The sequence below is a fragment of the Osmerus mordax genome, chromosome 4 (assembly GCF_038355195.1).
Source record: "Osmerus mordax isolate fOsmMor3 chromosome 4, fOsmMor3.pri, whole genome shotgun sequence".
Classification (NCBI taxonomy): domain Eukaryota; kingdom Metazoa; phylum Chordata; class Actinopteri; order Osmeriformes; family Osmeridae; genus Osmerus; species Osmerus mordax.
Genome location: NC_090053.1, coordinates 4,194,538 through 4,217,804, shown reverse-complemented (window position 1 = coordinate 4,217,804; position 23,267 = coordinate 4,194,538). Strand labels below are relative to the sequence as shown.

The 23,267-nt window shown below is 48.2% G+C and overlaps 1 protein-coding gene across 2 annotated transcripts; it reads left to right on the top strand.

Moving 5' to 3' along the window:
• The first annotated feature begins 302 nt into the window (after positions 1–302).
• Positions 303–21,333, top strand: smad6b (SMAD family member 6b). 2 transcript variants are annotated; one of them, XM_067235174.1, is made up of 4 exons: positions 303–1,768; positions 4,547–4,603; positions 5,318–5,395; positions 20,411–21,333. In XM_067235174.1, the coding sequence occupies exons 1-4, from the start codon at positions 973–975 to the stop codon at positions 20,950–20,952; spliced, it is 1,473 nt and encodes a 490-aa protein (XP_067091275.1). In that variant the 5' UTR covers positions 303–972; the 3' UTR covers positions 20,953–21,333. The 2 variants fall into 2 exon arrangements, with proteins under 2 accessions (XP_067091275.1, XP_067091276.1); XM_067235175.1 differs by lacking the exon at positions 5,318–5,395.
• Positions 21,334–23,267: the final 1,934 nt, after the last annotated feature.

Genomic DNA, 23,267 nt, shown 5'->3' with positions numbered 1-23,267 from the left:
TTTGCGCAACAATCAGTGCAGCTCACAGCCGCCAAAGTGTCTAGACTAGCACATGATGGTAGTCAGCCAATGGCTCCATCGCTCTCCTCGGGGGCCCCGTGTGTGTGTGTGCGTGTGTGTGTGTGTGTGTGTGTGTGTGTGTGAGAGAGAGAGAGAGAGAGAGAGAGAGAGAGAGAGAGAGAGAGAGAGAGAGAGAGAGAGAGAGGCGAGAGAGAGAGGGCGAGCGAGCGAGCCAGCGAAAGAAAAAAAAAGAAAGAGAGAAACGGAGAAAGAAAGGTTTCCAGGCTGCAGTTTGACTAGATCTGAACACGGAATCGGGAGCGCAATTCAGCCCAGGGATTGATCATTTTCTAGTTTCAGCTCACATGGATATTTTGGGATTGTTGAAGGAGTGCGCTGAGATATTTGGAAGACTACAGGGATCGTGGTTGTAGAGAATTTTCTCGGGATTCAGTAGCTTAAGTGAAATATCTTATTTCATGTTTTTGGTACCGGTTTAAAATTATACACTACGTTTACATGGTGTTTCAAAGTCCCAAACTAATTGGCTACAAGTGCGTTAGATTTTCTATCTTTGTAGAATTGTTGTCACTATTACCTAGTTAAAACGCTATGTTATCATTTAGACAGCATTGGTTATCCATTTAGAGTCGTAGCGAACATATGAACAAATCATTCCGAAACGACCACGGATTACAAGTGACAATTTTGCTGACTTTTGACAAGATTCTTACATGAATGCATTTTGATTTCCATGTTGCTGTGCATTTATTGAGGCAGTTTGTTGTTTTAGATGCAACAATATAGCCTCGTATCTGATGTTGCGGTTTGGTTACCAATGTTCATCAGACGGCTGTGCATGTTCTGCACGGCATTCAACAAACATTAATGTTGAACGACGACTTTACAAGTATCTATAATACTCGGAGATCTGAACAAGAATAAAACCCATATAGATTTTCAAATTGTCGTATGTTCAGGACGAAACGCTCAGGTCTTGTGCGGCGACTCTGGAGAAGCCGTTTGATTCCAGATAAAGAGGGGGATGATGGAAATGGCAAATCTAGCGAGGGGTGTAGGGACGATCTGTTCGGCAACAACCCAGAGAAAATTCCCAAAACGGAGCTCAGACCGATGACCCCTAGCGGGTCGCTTGTAGGGGACTTAGGGGGAGTGTGTACCCGGAACCCCGCTGATGGCAGCGGCTTGGGGGTCACAGCGGACCAAGATGGGGGTGCGGTGTGTGTCCAGGACCAGGGAAGTCCGCGCTCCATACAGGACAGTGAATGCAGAACAGTAACATGCTGTTTATTTAAGGACAGGGACCACTCTGAATCTCGAGGTCCAGAGACGGCCCACAGAATGGAACTCGGGTCATGTCACTTCGTGCTGAGGAACCTCCGGCCACGGGACACTGGTTCTTCTGAGGCGCAGGAAACAAAGCCACGCACGGTGTTGGAGCACGATCTCAAAACTGCTACATATTCTCTTTTGAAAAGACTAAAAGAGAAAACCCTGGATGCCTTATTGGAGGCTGTGGAGTCCAGAGGCGGGATGCCGAGCGACTGTGTCATGGTGTCGCGGGCAGAGCTGAGGCTCGGCGGTCATATGGCATCCCCTCAACTGCTTGCCTGTAAACTGTACCGTTGGTCCGACCTTCAGCACTCTGCCCAGCTCAAGCCACTCTGTGAGTGTAAGAGTTTTGGATCTTTGGACAGTCCAGCGGTATGCTGCAACCCCTATCACTACAGTCGACTGTGTGGGCCAGGTAAGCCTGTTAGCCTACTTACTCATTTGGCCTCCTCCGCCATTCTCTTCTTTTTAATCATGAGCTTTGGATATTATGTAGGCATCCGTAATGAATGTATATGTTTCCTTTAACCTGTGATTTACTCTTCTCTCGAGCATTGCTGCTTTGTAATTGTCGTGATGGTAATCTGTTTGCGGCCTTTGATGGAAAATAGTACTGTTAATAAAACTATTACACACGGTCTACAGCAGATTAGTATATATTTAGTAGAGGGGTTGAAGGTCAGTTTTTGCTTGAAATTAGTAGGTTATTGATTACTGGGGTCGTTCAAATGACACAGTGAACAGTAATCATCTCACTTTGTTTGGATTGAAGGAAGTAGGTCAGGGTAAATTTGAGACAACCCAGGGGAGGGGGACCAGTAACACTAAAGCACACATTCATGTACGTGCAGGTTAGGAAGTGGTCTGCTTGTTCAAACTATTGCAATGTACTTTACAAGTGAACCTAAACCTTTGCATGAGTTTGAGTGGAACTAGACTGTCATCACAGAATCCATGCTTAATTCATCTATTTCCTATCTATGTAATACATAGTGACAATTCTTATACCAACACATCTTCAATAAGCCAAACATGCACTTGTGTATCCTTGACATTGATCTGTGCTAGGAGCATAAGTTAACTCACTTAGTGAAGCATGTTTATATGTGAAAGCTTATCCTTGAGGGTTTGGCTCTTTGGCAGATGAGTTAGCAAAGGAGATATAGCAAGGCATGTAGTGTGTATGCTTTGGATATGCAATGTATCAAGCAAATGTCTTAATTGCTGTGTCCTTTTAGTATCTAAAATGTTAATAGTATAGTATGAGCAGACTATGTTAGATAGACAATGTTTTGCTAGGGTTAGACTTGTGATTTGGTAGACCTTAGACCTTGGGCCACTTGACCCTGCTGACCCCCCCCCCCCCCCCCCCCCCCCCCGACCACGTGTGGTATCGTGTGTGTAGATGTGAGACTCAGGATTTCTGTCGCCCTCCTGGCACGGCGTCTGAATTTTCCATAACATCCGTGACCAGTACAGCCAGTTGGCTGTAACAGGCCCTTAAAAAAAAATCACATATCAGAGGATACTAGAATTAATAGTTGGTCTTGTTCATCCATGTGATGATTTTCTTCAGATTTTTGTTCTTTTGATTGATTACAGAAGGGGAATGGAAAATAGTTGTTTCTGAGAGAAGGATAGGATATTCTGTCGGCCTTTTTCACCTCCAGGAACATGAGTTATGATTGGCGGTAGAGGCCTGGTATCCCTTATTGGGACTCCTGCTCGTAGTAGACATAGCTCACTTGCGCTCATGCATGTCCCCATAGAGCTGGTATTTCTTTCATGCTATTCAGGAAAGGGGCCTACAAATCAGAAATCTAATCTCTGGTTTCGATCATTTTTAGATGTAGGGTTGATAAATAGTATGTAACTATTTCAGCAAAATGTAAGCAAAGTTTGATAGCCTAAATGTCCATGGTGGTAATTTGTTACTAGTTTTTTTACTTTGATTTAAATGAGTATATTTACTAACAATACATTTAAACAGAGTTTATGGAAAAGCTATAGTTTGAATGTTAGGTAAAAGTACTTACAAATAAATGAACAAAACTGCTTTTCTTCCTTTTATTTGGTCTGGCATTATGCCTTTGAAATGAGATCAGTTTCAAGTTGCGCTTTAAAAGCCCTTTTGTCCTAAGGAGGTCCCCTCATGCTATTTAGGTGGAGGAGTGGTGGTAATATACAGTTTGCATACTACTGGCGCCAGACTGAATAGCTGTGTATCTGAGTGACTGAGTTTGGATCCTGGCAATTACTGCCGCCACTCTTAAAGTACCCACTGCTGTTGTGCTTTTCTCTTTTCCCTCGTCTCTGTAGGCGAGGTCAGTGCGTGTATAAAGTTTTTCCCTTCGTTTTGTAGTTTTCCCTTCTTTTTAGTTTTTCCCCTCAATTCAAGACTGGAGATCATGTTCACAGTGCTGGAAATACAGATGTGGCCAAGTCGAACGACACTGTTTACAAAGCCTTTGGATTTCTCTTTTCTTGTTCAGTTGTTTAATTTTTTAGCACTTGAACTGATTTGAACAGAGAGCTATGACGAAACCAGGACAAACTAAGTGCATTAAGCCTATTTAGAACTGGGCAGCCATAATGACTCTTGACTTTCTTAACAAGGATAGAACTGTACTAATTCACTTATATGTTGAGAAGAACACTGTGTCAAACCATTTCATATGTTTAATTCAGACATTCTTCACCAACCCTTCATAAATACATACTTTATGCTCCACCACTTGGCACCTCTATCAACAATCTTTAAAACCAAAAAATAGATCATTGAGTTTTTTAATCAGTGTCTGCAAAATTGAACTTATATCCATTAGAATGTTTTTTAACTTCCATTATAAAATAACAGTTACTAGAAACCTTGTCTCAGTTTTGGTTTGAATTCAAAACCGTCCACCATAGTTCAAGTACCACAAGGCACCACATAAACTCTGAGCATGTCACTTTTTATTTATGACCATGGTATGGAAGCAAATTATATAACAATGGCCGACATGATCATTGTGAGTAGTTTGAGTCTAAAACATCTCACGCTGCTCGTGCACATTGTTTACAGTACAGTAACAGTTCAGGAAGTTTCTGTTAAAGGAATGACCCATCCAGAAACCACAGTGCACACATCTACAGTATCATATTGATGAGGACTGATCATCCAGTTTATTGACATACATGTTTTGTGTTCCAGAGTCACCCCCACCGCCATATTCAAGGCTTTTCCCCAATGAAGAACACAAGCCACTGGGTAAGTCAAGAAGGTGCAGAGAGCATCACCAAACATCATCATCATGACCTTGATTTATCTGATGTTCGGTGTCTTACATTCAAAACCAAATGTTTGGGTGTGGGCTGGTTCATAATTGTAAAGGTATATGTTATACCTGTGAAATCACAATAACACAACGTATCATATTCATGATCGTTAGCGAAATTATTTGTGACTAGGCATTGTCATCAGGCATTATCATCCAACCAGAGAGTCCGAGGGTACTGTGGTTGGATCTACAGCTTAAGTACAGGAGGAGAAGGAATTAAACAACAATAATAACTGTATCAATCCTGATTAGGCCCAGTGACTGGGTCTGTGCTGGGTCCTGTTAGAGGACAGTGTCAGCATACCAGAAGGCTCCAGTGTTCTCTGCTTGGCTGCTGGAGCATGGCTACTGGTACGACTTGGGTTGGTGGGCTAGCGTCCGGGCTAGCGTCCGGGCTAGCGTGCGGGCTAGCTTCAGGGCTAGCTTCAGGTTCACTGAGATGAGCTGTTTTAATGTCGGTGTGAATAGAAATTTGTGTTTTTGGAACCTACTACTAGAGTAAAGGTGGCTGTGGGCCGCCATGTCCCTCAGCGGAGCGCATGCATCAGCAGAGATCCGTTCATTGTTGTAGTGATTAATGAGAGCTGAGGGAAGGAGCTGTGACAGGAGATGAGAGGCTCAGTCGCTCTGCTCTTTCTCCGCAGATCTGTCAGACTCCACATTGTCTTACACTGAAACGGAGGTGGCTAGCTCTCCGAACGTCACTCCGGGGGAGTTTTCAGGTGAGTTTTGTTCCTCTGATGCCACCAGGCTTTAAATTCTCCTTCACTCACAGTAGACTTTGCTGAAAACCTGCTGCATAATGTAATACGCCATAAAGTAGGTATATCGGAAGATAAGCATAACACAGTAATTGCTGTCTACTGGTGCAATAAGGAACGAGAATGTGTCTAAATGTTTAAGGCAAGAAACAGCAAAGTTAGCTATTTTCGGTTCGGTTTACCATGAAATTAGAACGGCAAACAGAGAGCTCCCTGTTTATGCGAAATATGTTGCCTCTTTTGGTGTTTGGTGGCTTGTGTGTGTGTGTTTTTGTGCGTACAACTTTAAGCCTGAATAATAGGTGCTATGAATCATACTCTTATCACAGCCCTCCTTTGGCTCACCCTGAATGCACATATTTAGAATCAGGGATAATAAGTTACAGAACTGCCAGAGCTTCCTCCAGTATTGCGTCAGCCTGTTTGGCTCTGAAATAGTTAAACCAAGCCCAGGATAAAGAAGTTATTTTCTGTCGATCCGTACTGTACTGGCATTGAGTGTGTTTGGATAAATGTGCAAACTTTGCAGGTAATTCGGTTTTGATGTTGTGCTTTACTCCTCCTCATTAAAGGCCATTAGGAGCAGTGTGAGCGGTGGAGATAAAGGTTTCATTGTGAGTGGTGCAGAGGTTCAGTGGGGCGTGCGCAATGGCCATAGAGCTGGCCTCCCCTTCTCTGTTTTTCTTTCAGAAATATTTGAGTGGGATCAAACTGTAATAAGATCCAAGCTCGCTCAGAAACACACACCCCCACACACACACCAAACAGAGTTCTAGCCTGCTGTAAGTGGGCTGCAGGGAGGGGTGGGCTACAGGGAGGGGTGGGCTGCAGGGAGGGGTGGGCTGGGAAGTGGAGCTGCTCCTGCGAAAGGGGCCACACCAAAGGAAGTGAGGAGAAACAGTCCTGTCCTCTGATTTGAAATGAAACACTCCCTTCTCATGGAAAAGAGTCAACATGCCTCTCTTAAAACTGGAACCTCAGTGTGCATGCACAGTATCAGGTTAGCGCCGAACTGAGTATCAGAGCTCTCATTTTTTGGGGCTTGCTGGAGCAGCATTTCCTGTGCTCAGGGCTGCGGGGGCCTCAAAGGCCAGGACACTGAGCAGTTGACATGGCTACCTGGCAGTGAAGTATGGAGCCGGTGGAACCTAGCTTCATGCCCGGGTCTGGGCTAAGACCCCGCCTCCCCTTCACCATGGCCCGGTGACACTCCCTGAGTCAACAAATGAGGGGCTTGTCAGAGCGCGCACCACAATTCCTGTGAGACTGTGGTGAGGAGGGAGAATCCAGACGCGCTGGCTTTCTACTTCCTCCCCCCGTGCTGCTGGCACAGAGGATGTGACATGCTCCTCCTGCAGCCTGTAGAGGAGGGCCGCGCTACATATGGCAGACTACAAGATCTTTACAAGATCTCGACCAGCCCAACCCACCTCGAGACAAGCCGGGGAGGAAGGTGGGGGACTGTTTAGAGAGGTCAATGTTCCACAGCAACCATGAGGCTTTACTCTACACAGCCTGGCCTGTCCTCTCGTAATGTACATAATGCAGTTAGTTATATTCTCCTATTTAGCTTATATTGCCAACCTATACATGACCGGGACTGTGAATCCCCTGTCTGACCTCCTCTTCTGTAATTGGCAACTGCTCAGAGACAAGATGGCCAGAGAGAGAGGGAGATAGGGAGAGAGGGAGAGAGAAGGCTATAACTGGAGTTGTCTCTCTACCGTCATGCAGGAACAAGTACATCTCTTAAGGGCAGTGCTTGGGGGCTCAGGGTGGGAGGTAGCTACAAAGTGCAGCCTGGGGCAATGCAAAAACCCCACTGGAAGCATTCTACTCCATCAAACAAAGATGAACATATCCGAACTGGTTGGCCTGGTAGATAATCCTGCTTCACCGCTTCAAGGGATATTCAAGCTTCATTCAAGGCAACAAATATACTTATCTCATTTCCTAATTAGTTTGTCTCTTTCTTTCATCGAATGTCCTCACGTTGAGGCATTGACATCAGGCTTAGTTTTCCTTCCACATTTCCTGGATATAATAATACTACCACCTCATAGGAGAGTGGCTGTAACCAGACATTGCCATCTGCCTGTACCAGCAGATGAGCGTGCTGCCCCTGAATGCTCAATGATATGTTGTGAGGGAATGTGCCGGACTTTATGTCCGCTTTCACACCTGTTTCCTCAGGCCCGGGCCTGGTCGTGTGCACATCAGAAGATTGTTCTTTGAAGCAGGTCTCATTGCTTCCTGTATGACTGTCTGAGGGGGTGGTTTCCAACCCTTGCACGTTTACTTTATTATGTCAATCACATTGTCTATGACTTCAGGGCCTCTTTATGTTTGTCATTACTGATTACAACCCCTCTGGTTACTCCGGCAGGAGATGAGAGCGGTGACAGAGATGTGAGTTGAACTGAGATGGGGTTCAAGACGGCTGTAACGTTTTAGTTAGATGCTGCGTGGTAATAGAGTTACGGTATAGTTAGATTAAAGTAATCACTTCCAGTTTGAGCATTCTTGTTCTGTTTAAGAAGAATGAGAAGAAAACACGACATTGTCTCGAATATGCAGCAAAGCTCTGGGTCGGTCCTGTCCAGCGTGTTTGTGTTCAGTGTATATGTCTTCATCTGGCTCCAGCGGGTCCACATTCCTCAGACATCAGAGGATGCGTCCTCAACCAACCCAATGACATTCGTCGATACCACATCCCTGGTACACAATCTTGCTGGTTGGAGGTGAGATCATTGTAGGAAATAGCGCCACTCTCTCGCAGATCTGTCCCCACCCGATTGCGAGTGTGACGAGACGAGCCTGTGTCTGTGGAGCTGCGAGACTGTGGAGCTGGGAGAGTGAACTCAGTACCCGCGAGGGCCAATCGGAGGGCCCCACACAGCCAGTACCCGCGAGGGCCAATCGGAGAGCCCCACACAGCCACCGTCCTCCCTGACCTCCCTGTTTTCCTCTCCTGTCCTGAGAAAGCAGGAACTTATGAGAGGAAGTGATGAAAAGATTGAAGGTTGCCAGACACGGAGGATACCAAGCGGTCTCTTGAGGCCTGGGAGGGGACATCACGAGCAGGTAGCAGCGTGGCAGAGCGGTCTCTGAGGCGTGGGAGGGGACATCACGAGCAGGTAGCAGCGTGGCAGAGCGGTCTCTGAGGCGTGGGAGGGGACATCACGAGCAGGTAGCAGCGTGGCAGAGCGGTCTCTGAGGCCTGGGAGGGGACATCACGAGAAGGTAGCAGCGTGGCTGACGTCCAGTAACACTACTCTCCTCTCCCCTGTCGTCTTGCTGGCGTCCTCTGTCCTAGACAGGGGGTGGTGAAGTGGTCCAGTGTGATATCGAGCCCTTGTTATTCCAGGCAGAACGAGACTGGTAGATAAATAGAGAAGGACTTCTGTATCTGGTGAGGACTACAGTATCCTATACTGAGCAGCAGATTTGTCGACATCTCATTGAGATGAACCAAATGGCGAAGCGAGTTGATCTATATATATATGTAGATCTAGACATACATACATGTCCCACATTCACATATGCACACTTGTCTGGAAGCTGTCAGAGAGCCAGATCAACTTGATCACAGCACGTCTGATTGGCCGGTCCTGGGGAGCCAGTGTGTGTGTGTGTGTGTGTGCGCGAGTGTCAAACACAGTTGAAATGCATGAAACAATTAAATAGTGTAATCAAAGCATGTGATGCTGCTCTTGATTAAAGCTGATTGGATTGGATCCATAAATGAGGATCTGGCTTTGGAGGGATATGATTCTTCAGTCTGGCTGTGCAACTTTGGTACATTGCACATATCCTTCTGAAAAATATACTGATTGCGCTTCAGATGTCATGTAAGTCTCCTAAGTTTAGACTAATGTATATTGTAAACTCCGGAGTTCAGTACTCGGCTTGAAGTGCCTCTCTGTTTTGTCACTGCTGAGGTTAACCGGGATGATTGGGTGATATCATCTATAAATCCTTACACCACACCCAAATGCAAAGCCAACGGGTTGAGGGGATCAAGGTAACATGCTAACAATGTTTGTTGAACATCATCTCACGCTGCAACTAACCACTGACTGCAAACGATCATCGCCCCTTGTATTGTGACAATCAATCAAATATTCGATGAAATCATAGCTTTTTAATGCCCTGGTGATGTTCAGTCCAAAAGCACACATATGGCCCTTCTGAGTGACTGTCTCGGCTTGTCCCATGTCCTTTCTGCCCAGCAATGGAACAACCCAACCCTCCACCCATCCTCCACCCCCTACCCCACCCCACTCTTGCCAGCCTGCCAGCTCAGACCCCAGTGCGGTGCAGCCCAAGCCGGCCTCCCCCTGCAGCCTGGCACATGGCCTCAGGTTTCCACCGCAGCCCAGAGCCTGCCCAGCGCCTGCCCGCCCGCCCACACTCCCTCAGGAGTCCCAGTGCTCCAGGAGACGGGATGTGGAAATAATGTGACTCGAGTACTTCCACCCAGCCTCCAGAAATCAGGTTTTGCGGATTGTTTATTTGAGGGGAAGGAGGCCCCAGACAAACATCCTGTTTTAAAAAGCTGCCTGGGTTTTGTAGCAGTCTCGCAGGGTGGTGAATTGCCCCTTTGACGGTGGGGGGAGACTGAGGAATGTTGAAGAGAAGGCCAGCGGCTCGGGGGCCCGGAGCCAGGAGCCCCTCTGACACGTTTGTGGTGTCCAGTTTGGGCTGTGTGGGGGGAGGGGTGCAGTGGTACATCCTGGTAGGGTTATTGTGCTCTACGGTGGGGAAGGGGTCTGGACGAGTAAGTCCTCTCGCTCAAGTATCTGTTCCTGTCCTGGGGGGGCTGGCTGCCGTTTCCCGTTACATAAGCCACACCGAAAAATTCGAGACCCAGTGATAACAGAGATATGGCCTTTTTTATGTTTTTCCTTTTCTCAGCATTGTTAGTGTGTAGTATCAGCAATACAGATTTTGTTGTCAGATGTTTGTGCCACACCCCATTCCTTCATTAATGTGCGTTATGGGGTGTGCATGTTGGAGTTACCGTGTCACAAATTAGACATGAGTTGGTTTAGGCTATTTGTCGTTCTATATGCCTTTGTAAACGCGTGCCGTTGTCTCTCGGCTGTTCCAAATAGAACAGCCGTGATATCTTGTGAATGTCAGATCAGGATCTTTTGTTCGCTCTCCAGGTCGTTTGAGTTTTGTAAGCATTTCAAGATGTCACAGAGGCTTGGTTTGATCGGAGTGTTGTCTGCCGGAGACCTACTCAGACCGGCCTGTCTGTTCTGTACCAGACCGGCCGGTCTGTTCTGTACCAGACCGGCCTGTCTGTTCTGTACCAGACCGGCCTGTCTGTTCTGTACCAGACCGGCCGGTCTGTTCTGTACCAGACCGGCCTGTCTGTTCTGTACCAGACCGGCCGGTCTGTTCTGTACCAGACCGGCCGGTCTGTCTGTTCTGTATCGGGTTTAATGCAAGACAGAAGTCTCTCTTTCCACATCCAGAGAGAATTGATCTGTGTCATTTATCGGTACAACCTCGTGGACTAAAAACGTAGAGGGAAAGGTACACCCTGATTGTTTTTAGTATGTGTTTATTGTGAGCTTAGCAGGGAAGCTGTGCCAGACCTGTCCTGGCAGCACTGGTTCTGGTGAGGTCATCTGACCTCTACCGGAGGAATGACAGCCATGCTAACGCACTGCAGACCGACAAGAGTCTGAAACCCCCTTAAAAGTCAACAGTAACTGGCTCTGCTGCCCAGGTGCCTATTTATTTGTCCTCTTTGGCAGCCATGTGTGGTGCCAGTGCTGGCAGCTGACAGCTGCAGTCCTCTGAGGTGGATGTCAGGTTTCGATAGAGATAGGGTTTATCTGGGCTGTATATGCTTGCTGGCGTGTGCTCTGGGAGACTGTGGTTAAACTGTTATTCGACTGAGGGCCATTTTGTAACGGTATACTGTACTAACAGGATAGGGTGGCCCGTGTTTATTTTTAATCTTAGTAACATACACGGTTGTCGAGTTACCAAACTAGTCCCCCCCCAAAAGAGTTTCCTTAGGCTATTCGTTTTATCCCATATTCTCCCTTTGCAAACACAGAGAGGTGATCCTGCCCTGCGCTCTAGGAAGGCTGATGTTGCCATCTCCGCAACATGCTGCCACCAACACCCCCCCTCCCCTCGACCCCCCTCTCCCCACCACCACCACCACCACACACACAAACACTCAGCACAGTGCCAGCCTCCTTCCAATAGCGCCATTCATTCGGCCCCGAGGCACGGGGTTATGGCAACAAATAAAGAACGTGCAATGCCATTAAATATGAACGGAATGTCCAACTGTTAGTTTAGTGTTTTAGTGCACCTCCTCTCAAGGCTGAGAGAGAGGAACAATACCCCGTTTGAGGCGTCCACTGTGAACGTGCTGGCCCCGGCCTCGCCCGGGAACAGAGGGCGAGCGCCGGAAGACCGGGGCCGTCCCGGAGGCGGCTTTTATTTTCTCCCCACAATTATAAATCCAGAGAGCAGCGAGCAATGGCCAGCTATGATTTAGGCCTGTGGTCTGATTGCCGGCGAAAATAGATTTAAGACTTGTTTTTTTTCCCCCCCCCTTCTTCCCCAGAGGAGAATTGACAGTACTGCCTCAACCTATCGCGAGTCAGTATTTTTGAAACTCATAATAGCCAGCGCATTCTTTCAGCCTCCAGAATGCTGTGTGTGGATTAGCTGTAGGGGCCCATGTCATCTCCACATGAGCCCTGCACCCAGAAACACAGGCAGGCAGGCAGGACTGGTGTGTGTGTGTGGATGTGAGACCCTGTGGTTCTAGTCCTGGCCTCTTGCCCTCCCCACCCGGTGTGACAGGACACACATCAGGGCCAGCATACTCACACCGTCATATTTTCCTCCAGACTTTCATAAAAGTATGTAATGAATATCTCCACCCCTTCCTCCCCCCCCCCCCGTCCCTCACCGTGTACTTACATGAAGCACATCAAAGTACACCCTTGCTCTAACCCTTTGATCTCGGCCGTGAACCATAATCTTCCTTGACTGTCTAGTGACAACAGAAAAGAAACATGAAGTTGCTGATGAACTCTGTGTCCTTTGCGGTCTGTGTCTAAGGAGGAGTCATTCTGTGGGAACATACAATCCGATCTCGGCTTTATCCCACTCCCGCTTTATTCCAGAACTGCACAGGCATGTTGCTGTGCACTCAATGTCATGGCCTGACCAAACAGTACTTAAATCTCGATCAAAGAATGAATATAGTTAAATGTCTCCACCGGTGGTTAATTGAAAATATGTCTTTGTACCCACTTTTACGTACGTCACTCACAAACCTTGGAAATGAACTAGTTAGCACACATATTAGCATTGCACTCTGGCTGCTGTCAGTGTATTCGTATCTCCGCTTGTGTTGTGTGTGTTTTCACTTATTTAGTGTTGGTGTGGCTTTCTCAGTTCCTGGCTTAGCAGCCTGGAATACGTGCAGTCAGGCTGTCGTGTTTCTGGGTACGGTTTAGATTAGATCGCTGGCTGTGGCTTCTTCTCTCTCCCCCTCAGTCACTGCCAGGGCGCAATTTACTTAATGAAATCCTGCCATTCCCTTTAGCGGCTAGATTCTTTGCAGATGTTGACAGGGAAGGACTCTATGAATTATTGGAAATGTTCACTCCTGCCTTTTTAATGAACGTCTTTCTCCTGAAGAAAGTCGGAGAGTTGTCAGAGTTGCCGAGGGGGTGGGGGGTATGGGGGTGGAGGGAGGGGAGGGGGGCGTGGCTGGGGAGGGGGCAGTTGTCTTTGTTTGGGCAGCCGGTGTCTGGGTGCCCATGCTGGAGGAGTGTGGCTTACAGCGCAGAGTGTTGTGATTGAAACAGAAACTCTCGTGCCACATTATCCTGACAGAACACATTCTCCTCACAGACTGTGATCCACTGGGCCGATCAATAGTGAGCCATTGTCTGAACAGTGACCATGTCTATCATAGTTGCTCCACCTCCCTGACCAATGGTAACCAAACACGGGCCTTTCAGCTTAAATTAGTCAATCTAATATAAGTTGTAATAATGTAGTTCCTTGTTATTGTTCACTTGAAACCAAGTAATCAGTGTTGCAGGAGTATGTAGCCTAACATAGCTGGTTTCCCTTCCTGAGAGTGGAGACCCCTCTGTGTCTTGGAAACTTTTAATCCTTGTTCCTAACTTCATGCAGTACAAGATAGTCAAGCACCATCCATGGGTGTTGTTAGATGAAAAGTTTGGGTAACATTTGACATTAAGGTTACATTAACTACCATGTAACTATAGTTATACTAATACAGGGCTCTCAAGTTTTATAAAAGGTTTGGCGTGAGATGACCATACCTCAACGCCCCCTCTCACCTTCTTACACTTGTAACAACCTTGTACCTACCATGTTTTGACTGTAGATACACTATTTTAGTACATGGTAGTAATTGGAACTTTGATGTACCGTGTTGCCCAAGTCTGCACAAATAAAAAAACATATATTTTTGTGCTTCACTTTTTCATTCCCAGTGTTGGTTGAACACAGTGATGTTGTTTTACACATAATGTGGGAGCCCAGTGAACGGAACACGTCCCTGAATACACTGGAGAAGTTATAGGGACCAGGGAACGTGTATCCCCCCTCCCCCCGTCTGTTTGAACCAGAGTAGGAAGTTAGGAGGTACTGGGGGCGGGGCAAGCTCAGGAATGTGCAGGGTCTTCTCTACAGCGACGCTGTAGCCCACTTGGTCCTAACCTCCCCCTCTAACACACATGCACAGGCAGACGCCATCTCACACACACACACACACACACATTACTCACCAAGGAAGGGGGTGTTGAGGACAGAACCACCCAGAAGGATGTTCTTTCAGTGTTCAGTGCCTCAGGTTGCTTCGCTGCTTGTTCTCGCTGGGCCCTTCCTCCGCTGGTAGTAGCTGCTCTTCCTTCTCCATCCCCCCGCCATGCACCCCCGGCTACTCATGTTCAGTGTCTGCAATGCTGTCGGGAGCCATGGAGGAAACTTAGAGGAAATGAACTGCACATTCTCTTCCTCCTGAAAAAGGAGAACCTTCTCGTGGAGAGCGGCGGCCCCTCGCTCCTCAAGACCAGACGGCTCCTTCCATATTAGCGTCTGTAGTTTCCTGGGCTTTTTACACCCTCTCGTGTTCATCGATTTGATTTATGGATTCTGTTAGTTCTTGTATCCAGGGTGCAGCTCTTTTCCTTCTTCAAGGAGACCCCCAGACAGAACCAGGGGATCTGTAGAGGAAACTGATGACAATGTAGAGCCTGCTCATTGTGACAAGGCCTGATGGTGGCTGTATGAGTTGGTTCTTGCCTGCTCCACCCTGGGTAATCCCTACAGTTAACTTCCAAAACATACCCTGTCCTTCTAGTGCTTTCTTCCTTTCTTTCCTTCTTTCTTTCTTTCTCTCTTTTTTTCTTCCTTCCTTTCTTCCTTCCTTTCTTTCTTTCTGTTCTATCTCATTCTGTCTTTCTCTTTACCTACTCCCACCCACTTTTTTCTCTATAATTCTCTTTCCCTCTCTCTATTCGTGCAGAGGAAGTTCAGAGTCTGGGAGAAAAAAATAAATCCATAGACATAAAGAGCAGCTCCAGTTAGCGTGTCTGATAAAGCCAACTGCGATGGCGGAGATAGCAGAGACGCCAGCCTGACTGTGGTCTGTTGGCAGTTGTGAGTTGGCCTGCAGTACTTCTAGTCCGTAGAAGCAGAATCACACCACACTCATGCACGGGAGGACTGGACAGGAGATAATGTTTCTACTTTTGCAGTTTTGCTTCTTGTCATACAAACTTGAATCGCACCGAGCCGACTCCCCGGGAACGCACCGGACTGTGACAAAGTTTGGTTCACCTTAAATCTCCACCCGCACGGCCCCTCGGCAGTGCGTGTCTGCTGGCACGGTCGCGGACATGCACTCACCTGAGTCCTACGTGCACACAGAGACGCACACACACCCACATAGGCACCCATGCGCACACAATGATACCTCAGACAAACCCCCCTCTGCCTGTCAGCTCAGTGGTACAGTCTAATAGCTGGAAGGGAATCTAATCCTTGGCACAGGATAAGAGACTCCCGCTCCCCCTCGTCCTTCTCTCCCTCTCTCCTCCCCTCGGCCGTTCTGGTTTAAAGGGCCTTGCAACAGTGTTCCCTCTGCGAGCGTGGAGGAATGAGTTTATGTCTTTGCTCTACCCTGGATTATGGGAGATGAAGTCTTAATGGAGGTGGCCCTGGAGTTCATTGGGGCGATGTTAGCATTGAGGGGAAGCCGTTGTTTGTCTGGCTGTCCATGAAGCTCTCCCTCTAATTAATCTCACTAGAAGGCACCCAAGCAGTGTTTATCCTCCCAGCCACCCCCCTAGATCCCACCGGTTCTCTTCTTTTAAGGCCTCCTTTAAAAGCATTACTGGATGATAATCAAGGATTGCCATTGAGACACTCCTGACTTTGTGGAGCGAGTCGGTAGGGATGATCCTACTGTTGCTTGAACCTGGAGTAACAGAGATTTGGAGATTGGCATTCCTAAAACTCTAAGCAGTGGTCTGCCGGGTTGAAATAAAGGTTGTTCTGCACTCAGAAACATGTGAGCGCTCACGAGACATCAGGTTGTAGTCGAACCGGGGTCATCTTTTCAGTTGACTTCATGTTTGGCTTCTGAACATTCCATCGTGACATCAGATCCACAATCGGATCCAAGTTTCAGTTCATTCAACTTTGAGTGAGAAATTCAAACGTATGTGCAGCAGTACAGTGTCATCTGACATTTTAATTTCAAAAGTGTGTCATTGTTTGCTTTTGAGATGTAACAAAGCTGATGTTTGTTATCAGGTCTGATGGCCTGACTTTGATACTGCTAAATCCCCAAGCAGACGGCTGGGGAGACATTGAAATTGTAGCTGTTTCCATGGAGATCTCCCTCTGTTGTGGAAATTAAACATTGCCCACTATACGCTCCTTGTTGGAGAAATATCTTTGTTTGCCGTGCAGTTGTGCCTTGCCGTGTGGGACGTGCGAATGCAAACGTGCAGAACTGCACCTTATTGTGAAGCCTAAGTGTGTGTGTGTGTGTGTGTGTGTGTGTGTGTGTGTGTCTCTCTCTCTATCTCTCTCTCTGTCCGTCTGTGTGTGTGTGTGTGAGAGAGAGAGGTTTTATGGATGACAGCAAATTTGCCATTGTGTTACCTGTACCTGGAAACCTGGAGATTTTTTTTTTAATACAGAACAGTTTTATCACTGCCACAACGATAGCCAGGGTGTCAACATTTAGGTTATGACTAGTTTTGTTTCTTTGCTTTTCAGTATATGTTGACATATTATCTTAGATTATTTAATCACATTGACATTAACATTGACGTGAAGTTTTTGGAATCCGTTTTTACAAGGCGGAATAGACTTGAGTGTGTGTATTGTGTGTGTGTGTGTGTGTGTGTTGACTGCTGAGGTCAGAGCTGGGCTGGAGGCTGAGCACAGGAAGAGGAAGTGCTGTTCACCACAGAACTGGTGTCTCTGTCTTGACTGACGCTAAGGGGAGAGGCTTTTGAGAATCTAATAACAATAATAACATGGGCTACTTTTCTAATGGGTAAACGGAGCTTTTATAAGGTGACAGGGTTAAATGGATGCAGAGCGGGGTAATTGGTCCCAGCCTCTCCATGCTCCTCCTCAAGTGGTCCTCTTTGGAGCTTGAACACATGGATCCCTGCGGTTCTCCACTGCAGCCTGAGTCTGGGTGTTGCAGTTTGGAGCTGTTCTAGACCCAGGGCTGAGTTGGGATTGAGTTTTTGGACCAAACTGTCATTTCACTGTTGCATTTAACTTTGATTAAACATTAGAGACAAGTTTGTTTAATATGTCATTGATGGTTAACCTGAGTCAAGGATACCAGCGTTTTGTGTAATCAAAATAAAGAGAGAGCTAAAGAAATGAAGACAAATAAAAAGAACGAAAACCGAGTGACCGTGTGGGGAGCAGTGAAGGGCCATAGTTGCTGTGGTAATTATGTCCAAACTGGGTGCACAGGAGGAGAGATGGCACTGTTTTGTTAAGGAGATTCTAATGAGTTACCCCCTCATAGCCCCCCCCCCCACACACACACACACACACACATCACCCCCCCCCCCCTCCCTCCCCCTTTCTCCCTGACACAAACACATACGTTGCTGCTTAGCTAGACAGATTCTAGCCAAAACACACATTCAGTAAAAAAAACACGCTCAAAAAAACACAAACACAGACTGATGTTCTTCTCGGTTCAGACAGACTCATGTGTGCACGTAGGCTGTGCACAGCCACAGGAAAAGGACTGGCTTGTCTTTTGCACATTGTTTCGCAGCTTAGCATCGACTACATCGCTAACCTTTGTCCTCTTTATTCCTGTTCCTTAGCTTCTGGTTGGAAAGGTTCCACTCTCCGGACCATGTGTGAAAACTAGATACTGTTGACCAAACAGTTTTTATTCCTCTCACCGAGAGGAGATAGAGGCCATTTGGCCTTTGTGTATGTGTGCACAGTTTCAAAGTGAGTTTACCTTGATGTGTGGGCTCCATTTGATAAGAGACAATAGCAGGCCATAAACAAGTTGAAGCTGTTCTTTGTGTGTCTGAGCCGTGAGGCAGTAAAACCTCAGAGTGGAGGAGCTGGAGTGTGGAATTCACTAATGGCACATGCATGTGGGGGCCCCTGAAGAGAGGGGGTCATTTCAGCCATCAGTGTGTGCGCAAACACACAGAGAGCCTGTCTGCAGCTCCTTCTCTCCCTCCTGCCCTCCCTACCTCACTCTCTCACTCCCCCTACCTCCCTCCCTCCCTTCCTCCTCTCTCTCTCTCTCTCTCTCTCTCTCTCTCTCTCTCTCTCTCTCTCTCTCTCTTAACCCTTCGTAAGCTGTGAACTACCAGGGCTTTTTGTCTCTGACGGTTTGTTCAATGGTTTTCCTAATCTTTGTGTAAACTTCTCTAGTGCAGGTCATTCAGGAGAGAAGAGATAGTTTAGTACGACGGACGGTAAGCGAGGACGTTTGTTGCTGTGTGGGTCGACGTTGCTCCACCTTAAAGGCGTTTGTTAATGGGGCGGGCGGTCATTAAGCCCTGAAAGCAGAGAGTGAAAGGAATGGGGCCACAGGCCCGGGCTTTAAATCCTCTTCGCCAATAGACTCTGTGAAGCAAAATAATGGCATCACTCTGTGTGTGAGTTAATGGGAGCTGATAGCATGAAGGCTGGGGGGTCAGGGGGTCACGGGCTTGTGCTAAGTTGTCAGGGAGCTGAATGCCATCCCTCGGCCCGCAGCGGGATGGGGGTGGGGGACCCCCTGTCTGGCTCTCTCCCTGCACGCCGCCCTTCCCCTCCTTCCCCACCCTCCAGGAATGCTGGGGAGCAGAGGCGAGGTGGGGAAGAGGCACCCCTCCACATTCAAACCCTTCTGAGGAGGAAAGGGGAAAGAGATGGATGGGAGGTCCCGGTGCTCTTCTCTCTGATCCCTCGCTCCTTCTCCTACCCTCCTTCCCGTACAGCCCTCACTCCTTCTCCTACCCTCCTTCCTGTCCAGCCCTCGCTCCTTCTCCTACCCTCCTTCCTGTACAGCCCTCACTCCTTCTCCTACCCTCCTTCCCGTACAGCCCTCACTCCTTCTCCTACCCTCCTTCCCGTACAGCCCTCACTCCTTCTCCTACCCTCCTTCCTGTACAGCCCTCACTCCTTCTCCTACCCTCCTTCCCGTACAGCCCTCACTCCTTCTCCTACCCTCCTTCCCGTACAGCCCTCACTCCTTCTCCTACCCTCCTTCCTGTACAGCCCTCGCTCCTTCTCCTACCCTCCTTCCCGTACAGCCCTCACTCCTTCTCCTACCCTCCTTCCTGTACAGCCCTCACTCCTTCTCCTACCCTCCTTCCTGTACAGCCCTCACTCCTTCTCCTACCCTCCTTCCTGTACAGCCCTCACTCCTTCTCCTACCCTCCTTCCCGTACAGCCCTCACTCCTTCTCCTACCCTCCTTCCCGTACAGCCCTCACTCCTTCTCCTACCCTCCTTCCTGTCCAGCCCTCGCTCCTTCTCCTACCCTCCTTCCCGTACAGCCCTCACTCCTTCTCCTACCCTCCTTCCCATACAGCCCTCGCTCCTTCTCCTACCCTCCTTCCCGTACAGCCCTCACTCCTTCTCCTATCCTCCTTCCCGTACAGCCCTCACTCCTTCTCCTACCCTCCTTCCCGTACAGCCCTCACTCCTTCTCCTACCCTCCTTCCCGTACAGTTCTTATCCACACTGGGAAGGCTTGTTTCAGCCTCGTCCAGGGGAGAGCAGCCTGTTGGCATATATACTCTGGGATGGCAGTGAGAATGGGTCTCAGCCTGGTGCCTGACTTTGGAATTAACCGGCAGATTTACTGCAGGGAGAGTGAGATGCAGTCCTACTGTGTTATGGTGTTTCCGTCATGAGTTGCCTCTCAGATGTGTGCATTAGCAGTGTCCTATACAACCTCCCATGTGAAACTGTAAACACCATCGATTTCAGACATCACTCTAAAGAAACATAGACCATGTTTGGAATTCTTGGTGGACCACTGTTTGTGGTTGGCCTAGTTAATCAGGAGCTTTGTAAGTCGTTGACAAGGCTGGCAGCACTGAACAGTGGTGTGGTTAGGGAATGGTCAGTTTCTGGTTTCTGTGTAGCGCCCCCTTGAGGCAATGAGGACAAACTACAGGGTCCTAGTCACAGGTCTGACTGACCTTACAGCATCTCCCATATCGTAAGGTATCAATAACAACCTCTGGGGTGTGTGTGTGTTGGAGAAGGGGGGGGGTTTAGATTTGTTGTACAATATCTCATCTTGTAATCATAGAGGTGAGATCTTCTGAACTCAACAAGATGATGGGTGAACCCCATGTACCCCAATGTGACTCTCCCATCTCGCTGATCTTTGTTTTGTTATGTAAATACTCATGTTCCTGTCTCCTTGTGTCTCCTCTAGATGCCAGTATGTCGCCTGACGCCCCTAAGCAGAGCCACTGGTGCAACGTGGCATACTGGGAGCACCGGACACGCGTGGGCCGCCTCTACACCGTGTACGACCACTCGGTCAGCATCTTCTACGATCTACCTCAGGGCACGGGCTTCTGCCTGGGCCAGCTCAGCCTGGAGCCGCGGAGCAGCACCGTCCAGCGCACGCGGGGCAAGATCGGCTACGGCATCCTCCTGAGCAAGGAGCCCGACGGCGTGTGGGCGTACAACCGCAGCGAGCACCCCGTGTTCGTCAACTCTCCCACTCTGGACGTGCCCAACAGCAGGACGCTGGTGGTGCGCAAGGTGATGCCGGGATACTCCATCAAGGTGTTTGACTATGAGCGCTCCTGCCTCCTGAGGCACACCACAGACCCCGACCTCCTGGACGGACCTTACGACCCCAACAGCGTGCGGATCAGCTTTGCGAAGGGCTGGGGCCCCTGCTATTCTAGACAGTTCATCACCTCTTGCCCCTGTTGGCTGGAGATCCTGCTCAGCAACCACAGATAACACCCAGCCTTTACACGGACCCCACAAACTATCCCAAATATCATCTACCTAGATTTAATATAAAGTTTTATATATTATATGAAATATATATTATACTTGTAAATACGGATTTTTACAATGTAATTATTTATGTATGGTGCAATGTGTATATGGACAAAAGGAAAAAAACGGAAAATGCACTTTGGCTTATATATATTATATATATAAATATATATAAAGATAAAGAATCTTCCATTACCAATTTGAGAAATTATACAGCAAAAATAGGATGATCCTGGTTTTGGTGTATAGTTTTCATATACTATTAATATCCAGACAAAAAGCTAACACCATTCACACATTGATAATAAAGTATTCGCATAATATTTCCGTTTTGTGTGTTATTGACTTTGTCATTGTATTCAACATGTTTCCAAAGTGAGTTTCTCACATTGCTATGTCTGGTTCAGTACACTGTGGCGGTTCAACAGGCTTTCTCTGGGCCACCTATCTTGGGCACAGATGATATCAATAACTTGCCCTGCTCACTTCCTCCTTCTGAACCACAGCAGGAAATAACAAGAGGGAGCGCTTTAGTAGCGCTGTCTTGACCAGGAATGCATGGATGTTAACAGCATGTCATAGTTAAGCAGGGAGCTGGAAGACCAGGAGGCAGTACCAGGCACACTCCTGTCTGACAGACAGTTAGAGGAACAGGTGAAAACATTGTATTTGATCTCATCGTTATTTTCAGGCCAATGAAATCAAATGTGTGCCTCTATACCTGTAAGTAGCCAGACTACCGCGTGAACGCAGTAATAAAGAAACTCTAGGTTCCAGGTGTCCTTGAGGTCCTGAAGAGCCTCTGTTTTCTGGGTCGAGATGACAGCGTGTAAGATTCATCCCCTTAGTGGTGTGGACGAGCTGATAAAGAGTGGTGTCCACAGTTTTTCCGGGAATTCTTTTCCAGAGATTCCTACTAAAACTCTCGTCCTTGGCCAGTGGTTTTGAGCTTCGGCCTGCGCTCACAGTAGACGTTGTTAAAAGTGACCTGGGATGTGATGGCCTGAGTCCGGGCACACTGATGATGGAATGCAGCTAAAAACCAAGAACTTTTACAAGCCTATAGGAATCTTAAAAACTGCAGCCAAGGTGGATGTGGTTTAACTTGCTTCCTTTGTAATTGCTGGTGTTGGTTGTCAGAGTGGCGTTGGTGGTGGTGGGAGGGGGGGGGGGGAGGGGGCATATAGGTCTCTGCCAAGTCAGCAATAGAAGCGTTCACCATGCGCTCTTTCTGCCCTAATGAGGGAGAAGCTGTAGAGTTAGAAGAATGTGAGTCGTTTTTCAAAAAATTAAGCCTTTATTAGAATATTTGAAAAACCATAAAATCAGATTGACACTGGCAGGTATGGGAACCATGTTGTCCTTGGAGATGAAATTCAGCATAAAGATGAATGTTTCAATGTAAAGATGAAGATAGACATTATTTTCTGGTCTGCCAAGTGTGTTTTGGGTGGTGGTCTGGCTAGGGAAAATAACATTTCCTTCTTCTCCCTTCTCCATAACTAGAGAAAGTAAAGGGCTTGCCAAACCTCTATCAATACTTAATGTCTGCCTGCCTGCCTGCCTGCCTGCTGGCCGGTCTCTGCTTGCTTGCCTGCCTGCCTGCCTGCCTGCCTGCTTGCCTGCCTGCCTGCCTGCCTGCCTGCCTGCCTGCCTGTCTGGCTGCCTGCCTGCCTGCCTGTCTGGCTGTCTGCTTGCCTGCCTGCCTGCCTGCCTGCCTGCCTGCCGGTCGGTCTCTGCTTGCCTGCCTGCCTGCCTGCCTGCCTGCCTGCCTGCCTGCCTGCCTGCCTGCCTGCCTGCCTGCCTGTCTGGCTGTCTGCTTGCCTGCCTGCCTGCCTGCCGGTCGGTCTCTGCTTGCCTGCCTGCCTGCCAGCCTGCCTGCCTGCCTGCCTGCCTGCCTGCCTGCCTGCCTGCCTGCCTGCCTGCTTGGCTTCCTGCCTGTCTGTCTGGAGCCACGGCTCTATGAAGTTTTAACAGCAGGGAAGAGAGGCTCCACTTTGCCTCCTCTCTGCTCGCTACAGCTCCAGGCTATTATCCTTCTCCCTTTGTGTCTGTTCTGGGACAGAAGTCTGCATGGCCACTGGAGGGGGACTGGCTGACTCCTCCACAGGGGACCGAGACGCTAAGAAACATAGAGGCCCATTACACAAGCAGCCACGGTGGGTGTGAGAAGGCCCTCATTAGGGCTGCGCTGGGTGGAGCCAGTCCTCCGCTGCGCGTCCAGTTGCATCCCCGCGGAAGGCGCCGTGTTCTCCCACTGCTCTCAAGAGCTG